General features: G+C 36.4%; 2 protein-coding genes across 3 annotated transcripts in view; both read right to left on the bottom strand.

Annotated features, from left to right (window-relative positions):
* Positions 1–4998, bottom strand: part of cic (Putative transcription factor capicua) — an 80700-nt gene extending 75702 nt beyond the window's left edge. The window contains exon 1 of the mRNA XM_071583473.1: positions 2507–4998. Within this exon, the coding sequence (XP_071439574.1) occupies positions 2507–3955 (1449 nt within the window). The 5' untranslated portion in view covers positions 3956–4998. The remainder of the gene's footprint in view (positions 1–2506) is intronic.
* A 373-nt stretch (positions 4999–5371) lies between these two features.
* The window catches only part of trx (histone lysine N-methyltransferase trithorax), a 50656-nt gene continuing 43973 nt past the window's right edge, over positions 5372–12054 (bottom strand). For both annotated transcript variants that reach the window (XM_071583471.1, XM_071583472.1), the window contains exons 13-14: positions 9519–9665; positions 5372–6367 (exon numbers count right to left, since the gene is read on the bottom strand). In XM_071583471.1, the coding sequence (XP_071439572.1) occupies positions 6194–6367; positions 9519–9665 (321 nt within the window). In that variant the 3' untranslated portion in view covers positions 5372–6193. The remainder of the gene's footprint in view (positions 6368–9518; positions 9666–12054) is intronic.

Genomic DNA, 12054 nt, shown 5'->3' with positions numbered 1-12054 from the left:
AATCCAAGTTTTCTAGTTGGTTGTTTTGAGGATTTCTGAATATACATTCCAAAAAGTCTTTGTACATGCACACAGTAATCTGTTTTGCATACAATATTTCTACTATCCTCTGCTTGCAACAGTAACTTAACTGATAATTTGCGATTCTGAGCACCCATGACATTGATAATAAAGTGTTTATTTGGGAAAATCAACAAAATTTAACATGCCCCCATGTGAAATTCACATGATAATTATGGGAGAAGGTGGGGGAGAGAACAATGAAGAACTGGAAGCATGCCATTAAGTGTTAAGCAATCATAACCACTCAGAAACATTATGCCCAGTAAAGAGCAAAAATGAATTTTATGAAGTTGTTTGGGTTTCAGGTTTTTCCACTCACATGAACAAAAGGTGAGCTTCAGCATTCATAATAACAATTATTTGAAAGCCCTTGTGAACAGTTTGTAGAGATGTTTTAACTTTCATGTAATATCCATAGATACTAAATATACTTGTATCTATCAAGTAGACCATAAAGCAACTTCTGCGATGTAACCTACACAATGAAAAGGGCTTAACTATCATCAATTAATTTGTTTTCTATTCACAAAAATATTAATAACTAATACTTGAACCTAAGATGGATGAATATCAGAATGGAGTGACAAGCTAACATCAGAAATAACAAGGGTTCCCTAGCTAATTAGCCATTGACAGATTTTATTGAAGGGACTCGGGCTTATTAAGCTACAAATTGGTTCTATCTATTTAGCAAAACAAGAGTCATATTCCCTGATCACCTCAATTCATTAATATTTCTTTTCCACATGTACTCCCTAACATACACTTATGAATGACTAAAAGGTTGCTCATAGATTCTAAAAACCCAGTCATTAACAACTTATTCTATAGGACATATTAATAACTATTGTTGGTGTATTATTTTACATTTGACTACTTTTTCTGGTCATAAAAAAGCATAAACTAATATTTCAACACCAAACAGAATTAAGGGAAATTTTTTTGTCACCTTCAATCTATTTTTGTTTTGATTATCTCAAATATTTATCTTTTCTCACTGACAATGCATTTCTTTCCCAATTCAACATCGAAATTTACAATATTCAGGCACCACGTTGGATGTGAAAAAATGATAACATATTTATGAAGAAAGCTTCATTATTAATTTACACCTCACAAGGAGATTAGTTGAAAAGGAAGAAAAATATTTATATAACTTATGGGTGAAAGACATTTTGCATAATTACTGGGGAAAAGACAGAAGAGGCTATGTGAAATGTGAGGCAGGTAGAATTAATCAGGAGAAATATTATAATGGAATGACTTGTCAGAGGGTGGGATTGATTATATAATCAGGTGAACACACCAAAGAGAATACTGAATTCATTTTTGATAACTTGAAAAAAGGTAGTAAATCAGTTAGTGTTTATCAAAATGTGTAATGAACTGCTTCAGGGTTACTTCTTAAAAATATTCCAAATTACAACAAAATGATAACTTTTAAGGTTTTCCAAAATTAGCTGATATACGTCAAACAGATACATAGAAAAGAATCTTTTCACCAGTTTTTATTATAATATACACATACAATAAATTACAAAAGGAAAACATTTACCTAGGGGAAAATCAGATAGTCCATATAAATGACGACAAAGTATTTTGCATTTTGTCCTGCTAAGTTATCGGCAGTGATACCAGATAGTATTGAAGTATGCAGTTATTCCATTAAGTAAATTGACACAATACATTCAGAGGGAGGAATTTCCTTGACAGAGATCAAGTTTGAACAGCTTCCTTATGCTACTATTGGTTATGTTTAAAATATGTTTCATAATAAACGCTTAAAGTACGAATAAGCAATATTAAAGCAATTTGCAAAATCAGCCGACTTAATTTTCATGCTCAGTGCTTCAAAAATGATGCCCATCATATAATGGACTGTAGAGTTTGCTAGTTGATGAAACAACGCCTGGGATATTTAATTTAACATTCCACTTAAAGTATATTTTAACAAAACTGAATTATGTGCTAGTTCAAGTTTTTAGGGTAGGCTGCATAGTGATATTGGGACTTTGAAGAGCTCCGAATTATCATAGAAACCAACCGATCAAAATTAAATACGGTGACTAAATGTGTTCTATGCCCAACTTAAAGAAGATTTAATGTTTTAACTTACTTTCTAATTTTATTAGACAATTAATTATTCATGCATACACTTCATTTCCACTGTATGGACCTATTTTTCACTAAATAACAATAATTGAAAGATGCATGATGAATATATATTAACATATTAAAAAAATACATTGTGATGTTTCGACGTCGCTCACACACATACCACAAATTACTTTTCTCAATTTACTGTAATACCAGGACGCGGATTTCTGAAAAAAGTCTTGATCATACACTGTGGGTGATAATAAGAGACCATTATGACCGCCAGAAGACGGCCCATTATTGAATTGAACCTTTTCGCGGAACACCATATCCATGAAATACTTACGGGTGAATCTCTTCCGAGGGTCCCACCGAAAGGTCGCACGAGGAAAGTCACAGGCCTTGTCGAGAGAATGGCGCAGACCACTCCTTCAACGAAACGGTTCCCTCCCCTGCCTGTTCCGTCTTCGGAAGATAAAGTCCTCTGACGTCCTACATCTGAACCCGCTTGACACTTCAGTCCCGATGATCTCAGGCACACCCTCGTGCCAGGTACTACCTGCTCAAAACCTGGGCTACAATCCGCAATCACATCGTATTTTCCAGCACTGAAAACGTCTCTATAAATCCAATCTCTTTCCCCGATGGCGTCTATACCCGGACCGTTGCCGTGATAACCACCATCACGTCCATCTCGGCAATAACTGTCGCCTCTCACAGCACCGCCGGGACGGAAGGCCTGCGCTCCAATGCCACTGCCTCGTCCAACTCTTCCGCTTCCACAATCACCGCAGCTTTCGTTGTCAAACCTCACTTTGACACCAGAAGAACCGACAGCCGCCCAAACTACTCCGGGCATGTATGTCCCTCCTCTATTTGCCAATACCCGGTGACCTAACCATTCATTAAGGTCCACAGGGGGTATTACCTCCCGAAGCACTTCTTGTTGGAGCGGGCCAGCACTTGGTTGTGATGGAGGAGGCTGATGGATATGATGGGGGCTTTCTTCGGCGTGAGTTATTAGCGTCCTCTGAGGGGGAGCAGGTGACGGAGAACCATAATACAACCTAGAAAAATCTACGGCTGCGGCTTGAGGGGGCGGAGCTTGGGGTGGTGAGGGAGAAGGCGGCCTGGGAGACTGGTGGGTGGGCGGTTGCTGCTGCTGTCGAGGCGCAACAAGAACACTGGGATGGCTTTGAGGAGGTCTCTGAATTTCTGGGGTGGTCACTGGCGGCGTCGGAGGGTTTGTGTTTGTAGTAGTTACTACAGGGGGGGCGGTCACTATCGCAGGAGCGGCAGCGGTTGACGGTGTCCGTTCTGCTTCTTCGAATTCGGCAGACGGTTCGTACTTACGTTTTTTGGGAAGTTTGCGGGCATTTAGGATGGATGAAGACGTTGTGGTTGCCGTAGACGTGGTCACCGTGGTGGTCGTCTCGGGATCCTTATGGCTAATGATGTTTGTAGGACCAAGAGATGCGGTGGACGGATCATTCCCTGTAGTGCCATTACCGACGCGGGAAGGGGCAGGGTCCTCTTCAAGGTATTGCCCCTTCTCCCTCGTCTCCATAGGGTTTCCTTCCCCGCCGTTGATTTCTGGCGCCTTCCTACCTCCATCAACATGGAAGATAAGCTTTTTAATCCCGCCATCTCGGCTTGCTGAGCTCCTCGTCGCGTGGGAGGCGGCAGAGGTTGGCCTGGGCACTTCATCCCGAAGCGTGATGTCTGACTCCGGAACTACCTTCCTCTTGCCTCTCGCGGGACGGTTATTATGCCTGTCACTACGTCGGCGATTCATTTTGGCGGAGCCCGCGAGGAATTTAAAGGGAAAGATGGGTGGGCGTGAAGAAAAGAAAGGGATGATTGTGCATACTACAATAAATAGCGGCGGAGAGAGCACTCTTTTCTAGGCGCATAGACCTAAGTTTTGGCTCGACGGCAAAACTTAAACAGATGATTGAAGAGTTTCGGGGACTTTTTGAAGGTCCCCGGTTCTTGAGACATAACATTTATTTCACGATGACGTCATCTGGAGGTGAGTAAGAGAGATAAACATTCTGTGAACGCTGTGAACAGTACAAATGACCTTGTTAAAAAACCGCACACCATTTTCAAGGAAGACAATGACCTGATCGACAAGTAATATTGTGGATTTATATCTGTGGAATTTCATGCGTCTCAAACTAATGTGTAATCACTCAGAGTTTGCATGAAATGGCTTAGTTCTTCCTTCCCTCGGTAACAAAACCTTGATTTTGACACAATAACAATAATAGACACGGACTGCATTCTCTGCTCCCGAAGTTGAATGACGACAAACACAAACACGGCACAATCTACACAAGTTCATAAACGAAAACAGCACTTCTTACTAGGTTATAACCATTATTTACACATTCCTTAACCATTTCACGATGAAAACTTCGGATTCTGGAATCCATTGTCTTTCCCGTTAAAACTGTTCCTTGTAAGCAAAATCATTATGCATTAGCTATCTTTCACACAAGCTCCAATGCGATGTATCATTTCTTGCTGTCGTTGTTTCTTATTGTAATTACGGTTATTATTTTTACGGAGATACACATGAGACACGAAATGAAAGATGATAACGGGACAATACGTAGAGTAGTATTCATAGTACGTTCATATTTCGCTTCGTAACAGGTAAACCACAAACGATGCCTGTATTTTGGCGCTAGAAGGTAAACCACGAGGATAAACCGTATTTCACGTTTTTATGGAAGGCAGCGAGAAGAACCAAGCTTCTCTGAAACACACAATTTCACTTCATTTTGCAACAAAACAGCTTGACAACCAACACATACATTCCTGCAACCCCCCCTTGACTTCCTCCCCTAAAACACGATGGTGAATGAGCGTTTGAAACAGATTCTCCCATTGGCTGGTTTCGTAATGCATGGAACCTAAAATGTCTCGATTGATCGCAGTGGTTTATCGAGTCGTATCCATACAGTTGAGCTTATGGGGGTGGAAAAAAGGAATTTTGATGAAGAAAACAACTTCCAAAATTAAAATGGTGATCAAAAAAATCAACTTTAGTCAAGGATTAGTTTATTTTGATAGAGTTTCTCACAGAAAAGGCACGTCGGAAGTAGGGAAATTTGCTGTTCTGCTGGGCAATGACAAACACTGCGTTTGCGTAAAAATTCTTTTATTATAATCTCAAAGATATAATAATTCGCAGTCTCGCAGACATTGTAATATAACTGAGACATTATCAACACGATAGGTAGTGTTAAATCTGATATTATGCTGACGGCTTTTTGCGTGAGTAGTAAGTTTCTTTAATATCACAAGTAATATCCATAGGATATAATCTTTCGGTTTAAAATACATTAAAAACCAAGTTACAATGGAATTGACTTGGACTTCATTATACAAGATACAATGATGTACTATCATCTACATACAAAACATGATTGTGCCAGCAATTGTTAGGCTTAATTTTCCACATCACACCACACGGTGGCAAGTCTCATTCACTGTACGTAATTTAATATTCTAAACAATCTCGAGCCCAGCATAAGAAGGCCATGAGCAAGTTCCAATCGTGAACTCCAACATCATTACAGGCACTGATAAACACACCAAACATACAGGGTTTTGTCCGAGATATTCTCTTATCTGAGAAATACCCTGGAGTTAGGTGACATTTGGCAGCAGGAAATCCAATGCGAATAAAAAACTATACTCATTTCATACTCCATTAAAATAATTTAAAAAAAGAAAACTTGAACAAAAATATTTTGCAAGATTGGACACCCAATTATGGATGAAAAAAATACCCTTCTTACTTCTATATAACATAAATTGCCTAGGCACCAAATGCAAAATATAAATTGGTTTGTTTGCAGTGATGAATTTTCATTTTAAATAATACAAAATAAAATATACATACAAAATATTTAAAATACCTCCCTTAGCATATGACTGGATTTTTTCATGTAACCAATTCTTTAGTGTACAACAAAAGTGCCAACAGCAGGCAATCAAAACCAGCAAACATTGTGCCTCATTAGTTGAGATATTTTCGACAACGTTTTGATGCACAGTGACAAGGTATCTTGACGTCTTCAAAGGGAAACTTATAATCATACGTCAATTCTTCTCCACGAGGTATCCGACGAAGAGCAAAAATAAGAATGTGCTTTTTTCCCAAGATGTCCACCACACGTGAGTAACAATTTGGCTGAAAAGAAAAAAAAATCAAAATTGAGCAACAAGGGTAAACCCATAAACTTATAGATAACATGTTGATATAAAATAATTATAATTATTGTAATTACAGTATTTTCCAGGAAATTATTGCCACTCTTATTGAAAATATTACATAGGAGAACCAAAAGGCCTTTTAGGAACCAATAAGCATCAATCAATCCACAAACGTTCAGCATAATTAGCTATTGTAAACATTTCTTGAAAGTTTAATATTTATCATCACCCTGTACTATTAGTTCTAGCCACCATGGCAGATTTGCCAATAAGATGCATTGTGGGATACAATGCAGCAAGTGACTAAAATACACTCCTGGCTGAAACAAATTAAATGTGGGAATCTACCAACCCAGAGCTCAGGTGGTGCAGCTATTATACAATGCTTTAGTTTGCAAATTTTTTATTACAAACCCTTTATCAACAGCAACAATACAATCACTCCCTATACCCTAACGTATTGCTAATAAAAATTGAAAAGGGAAAAAAGCACCAAAATATATATACTTGTATTACATTACACATTTGGTTCCAAGAGAAAATGAACTTGATCTTAAATGTTTTGTTTTTATAAATTGGAAGAATGAAAAAATATTCATATTTTCAATCCTAAAATACTCTCATGGGTTTTTCTCTCTTAACAAAATAATTAAAAAATGTGTTGGAAAATTATGTAATAATTTATTACTTTAATAGGGGAATCTCTTACATTTGAAATGTTTACTTTCACATAGTATATTTTCAATCTGTTATGGGACACCATATTTCAGCACAATCTGCCTGTGTAGCATACTCTTTCCAGTTTTATATGCATATTCCAGTGGGAAAAAAGATGAGTGAATTGTAGGAAGAGTGTTTGAGAGGGGAATGGAGTTTGTAGCACAGGCTGACATATTTGTTGACCATGAAATATGGATATGAAGTAAGTCATACCTACTAGGCAGGGGAAGTCATCTCAAAATTTACATCTGAAGGTTGATGTGCCAACATAGGCATGGAATGGGGGAAAGCGTAGTACACACTTTATAAAAATGATAAAAGAAAACATCAAAGGAGAGAGAAAAATACTTGTTTGAATTCCTATTAATTATATAAAACTGTACGAATGGCAATGTGTTCTCAGGCATCAACTAGATTCTTTCTTCCTCAAGGTTAACTTGGTGACCTGAAGTCACTTACATGCTAGAATTACTCATATTTGGTGAAGATATGTCAAGAACTGTTATGGTGAACACACTGTAAGTGGTAAAACAAGTATCACAACTTTTCATTCTCATTAGGATTTATATTTTATCTTTGGCATTATAATTGCTGCCACATAACTTAAATATACTGCTTTTATGGAGTTAATCTATTTTGTTTCTCATGAAGTGTGAATAAATATCGCAACTATTATAAAAATGATCTTAAAGGAAAGTAATCACTGCGCATCAGTTAAATATTTCCCAGGAAAAGAGTGAGTATGCACTCAGTATAACTTTAGCCATATAGCCACAAAGAAATTCAAAAAACAATAAAAAATTGGCAATTGACAATGATATTCAATGAATCACTTTACATATACTTTACTAGATGAAATATACAAACTCCTAAGAGTACCCTAATAAACAAGTTTTAACCTAACCCAAAATATTTATCTTCCTGGAAAATACCTCACTGAAAGATCATAGGTTATACATTTAGGAAAGATCATAGAGCTATAGATAAGAAGCAGTTTAACAAAATAAAAAAGTTAGGAAATCTTTACACATATCATCCTCAGTCGCTTCCACCTTCCCATTACAATTTCAGTAATGCATATAACAGCTTCTCAAACATCACTCACTTTCACCTATTACATCCAACTCCTTTCCAATTCTGTATATCCTCTGCATTTTGCTCACTCAACCATTACTGGAATTGCTTTACGTGTAAACATTAGCTATATATTCCTAAAGCTACAAGGCAAGTTGGAAGTCATCCAAAATCAGCAACAAACATAATAAATACATAGTTGTATGAATCACATCCTGTGAATTTTAGGTCAATAATAGAAACTGCATTTATTGTCAATAAAAATCCCTTTACAACGTAATGAGGACTTGTAAATTGAGATGAACCTCAGAGAAACATTATCCTGATCATGCTGCATGGCAACAAAATTACTGTACCAAATAAATCTTGACATTGGAAAATGTGAGTATTGAAACTGTAGAAGATTGTTTATCCAACAGATCCAAACTCTCAAAACTAATGATATTCCTGTAGCTGGTGTTTTACTGATGCTCATGGCCATAATTGTGTGGCATTTAAATGAGAAAAATTTTACCATCCATTTTTTGCAAGATTCAAAATGAAGTGAAATAGTTGAAAAATATGGTCTTATATTTGCAAAATAAGTGATTTTTACAGATTTCACAATTTGCAAAAATACAAAACTTTTTATATTTTTTACAGTTAACTTTGTTGCAGATTGCATGAAATACAATGCTATTTCATGTCATTATGATATTACTTACAATTTGTAACCCCAATAAAGCTCATTCATGGTCTTTTGGATTAAATGGGGATAGAGTCTAACTTTACCTTCTTGCCCAATCAAATCTCAATGTTTAACTGCTGTTCAAAAGCAGAATTTTCCATATAAATGACTAGAGGAACTGTAGCTCTTAGGTTTTAAGTATTCCAAGAACTTAGAACCTCAGCGCTATTAGTATCTATACATAAAAGTAATGCTTCATTGCACAACATAAATGCTCTCAGCAGACCTCAAATTTGTAACTGGTGGGCAACCCAAGAGAATTATTTAGATCTTAACTCAACCTTGAAGTAAAAAGAGATGTTTCAGGCGTCATATGGTGGAATATCATGATTAATTGAAAATCAAAAATTTTCCACAAAATAAAATTAAGCTGATGATGATGTAGCTATATTGAAACCGGTTGTATTAAATTTTATTTTGCGGAAAATTGCTTCTTTTTAGTTAATCAACCTTGAAGGTTTACTTTCATGAAAATATAATTAGAAATATACTCAACAGTAATACTTCATCCCTTTAGATCAGAATACTTACTAATATTTTGAAAACCAAACTTATAGTCTAACATTCTGCAGCAACCATATTCTACAACAAATACAGACCCACTTACTTCACATGAATGATTGATAAATCTTGCTGCATTTCCTCGCATTGTGGCATCTACTACAGTTTGCTCATCAATTCGGAACATGTAACATCCCATTCCTTTGGCTTCATATGTTTTTTCCCTTGTATCAGTTAATGAAGACCTGATAACCTGCAATAAATATTCATTGACAGATGTTATACAAAAATTCATGAAAAATATGGATGTATCAGGATAAAGAGATCCATTAAAAATCTTCATATTTATGCGCTCACAATGAGTTAAATGACTGCAGCCCAAAATTTGCCGAAGTTTGTATTTAAGTTGTTATTAACCAATTTCCCCCGAGCAAGGCCCTCCCAGAGTGCATACACTAGTGCCAATGTTTCGGAAATAGTCATCACAAATCCAACTTATCCTTGTTAGTAGATGCATTAGGAACATACGGTGATTCTTATTTTGAGATATCGCATCGTTGCAGCTTCAGAATAACTTTCATTTTGGAAGAGGAAAAGCCATTAATCTTTCTTAATAACTTGTATGCCAAACCTTTCCACCCTAACACACCCATGTTTATTCCATTGTTAACATCATTCCATGTCCATAACTTGTACCCCTCAAACCACACTTTCCACACAAAATTAAAACGCTTCAACAAGCTCTACAAAACATTTCTCAGTCAGCTATCTGCACTTTTCTACCCACCCACAACCTCACTACCGAGAATCACAGCATTAGAATCTGAAGACATGGCACCTGATTGTGCCGGAACACTTCGGGCCTAAAATCCTGGTAGCATAATAAAATACACTGAAATGGCATTGCAAAGGGTACTGTTTATTAAACCATGTAGTAGTTTCAACAAATTATGCCAAAAATAATTTAATTTCATGAGCTGAATTTGCCAATATTGGTCTGCACTGGGAGAAACAAATTCCTTAAAGACAATGTCATTAATAGCAGGAAATTTGCACATCAATTTCTCACTGCTCTTGGCCCGTGTTATTGACCCACAACAATCAAGACATTCCCTGAAATCCACATACTTCCCAATAAAATTTATTTCCCAAGTCATTTCACATCCCCAAACAAGGTTACATTTGTACAATATTGTTCATGCATTTATAATTACTGACTGCAGGTGACAGAAATGACAAGGGACAGTAGTTTCATGGTGATGTAACATAATACCCCGCAGTATGCATGAATACATGAAGAATATTGAATAAGTATACCCATCTTGAAAAGTATACTAGTAATTCTCTCATAATTGCAAATTACTAATAAATGACCATTCCTAGGATAAACATGATTTCCTGAAAATGGGACCCCCATATGTATTGGGAAAAAAGTAGTGATGCCATATTTCACAACAAAAGAATGCCAGCAGTGGTGAGGACTGCATCATTTCAGTTACATTAAAAAGTATCACTCTCATCAATAAACGGAATCCTGAAAATTAACCATGAGCACAAGAATATCATTCCAAACCATTAGTTGACATTAGTGTAAAATAAAAAAAAATCAGAGAAAATTATGTTCTGGGCCTAATTTTCACATAAATCACAAACCACTTCTTTAATAGACCAAGGCACGAATAAGTAGTCTCTCTCCAACAAATTTCAAAATAACTGGCATGGAACTTTCCTGCATTAAATATGTCGAGCAATGATTTTGATGAGTCACTTAATGTTTTAATTTGGTAATTAAGTCTCTAATCAACATCATCTGAACATCTCTGGAAGCAGAAAGTGAAAATGACAAAGTATCTAGATTTAACACTAGATCTCAGAATTAATGAACATATTGAGCGATGAAGAGGATCAGAACATACTGCTTATTTAATGTTTCTTCTTTGCCAGCAGGAATTTTTTTGTTTACATTTAGATAAAAATTTCCCATGTGCATTCTTATTATATAATGATGGTATTGTATATAAATTTGAAATCAAAAGTATCATTATCATATCAAAATATTAATCATTGGTTGTTCAATTATAAGATAGGTTGACTGCAAGCCTCCATGCTTCCTTATCTAGTCCTAATCGGCATACTTCCTGGTATTTTTTGCTATGTGTTTTCTTCTTTATTTGTCCCATGCATGTTTTGTCCCTTGGCCTTCCTTTTGGGAATCTTCCCTCTATTTTTCCTTCAATTATATTCTTCATGAATCCATTGGGCCTCAGGGTATGCCCAATCCATTGGGTTCTTCTATTCTCTAGTGTTCCATAAGGTCCATTCTTCATCTATTCTTCTGCATACTTCTTCATTTCTTATTTTATCTGTCTATTTGATCTTAAGCATCCTCTTCCAGCACCAGGTTTTGAAGGATTCTAGGCTTTTCTGGTCCACTTTTCCATGCTTCTGATGCATAGAGTGCCATGCTCCATACGAATGTTTACACATATTGGTTCCTCATCCGTAATTCTATCTTCGTTGAACACAGCAGTTGTCTTTTCATTGTGAATGCTCTCTTAGCTTGAGCTATTCTTCGCTTGATATATGTAGAACTTCTTCCATTCCATGCAATGGTACTTCCGAGATAGGCGAAGGAATCCAAT

The sequence above is a fragment of the Hetaerina americana genome, unplaced genomic scaffold, assembly GCF_022747635.1.
Source record: "Hetaerina americana unplaced genomic scaffold, ioHetAmer1.1.p SCAF_14, whole genome shotgun sequence".
NCBI lineage: Eukaryota > Metazoa > Arthropoda > Insecta > Odonata > Calopterygidae > Hetaerina > Hetaerina americana.
This window is presented reverse-complemented; position numbering and strand designations above follow the sequence as displayed.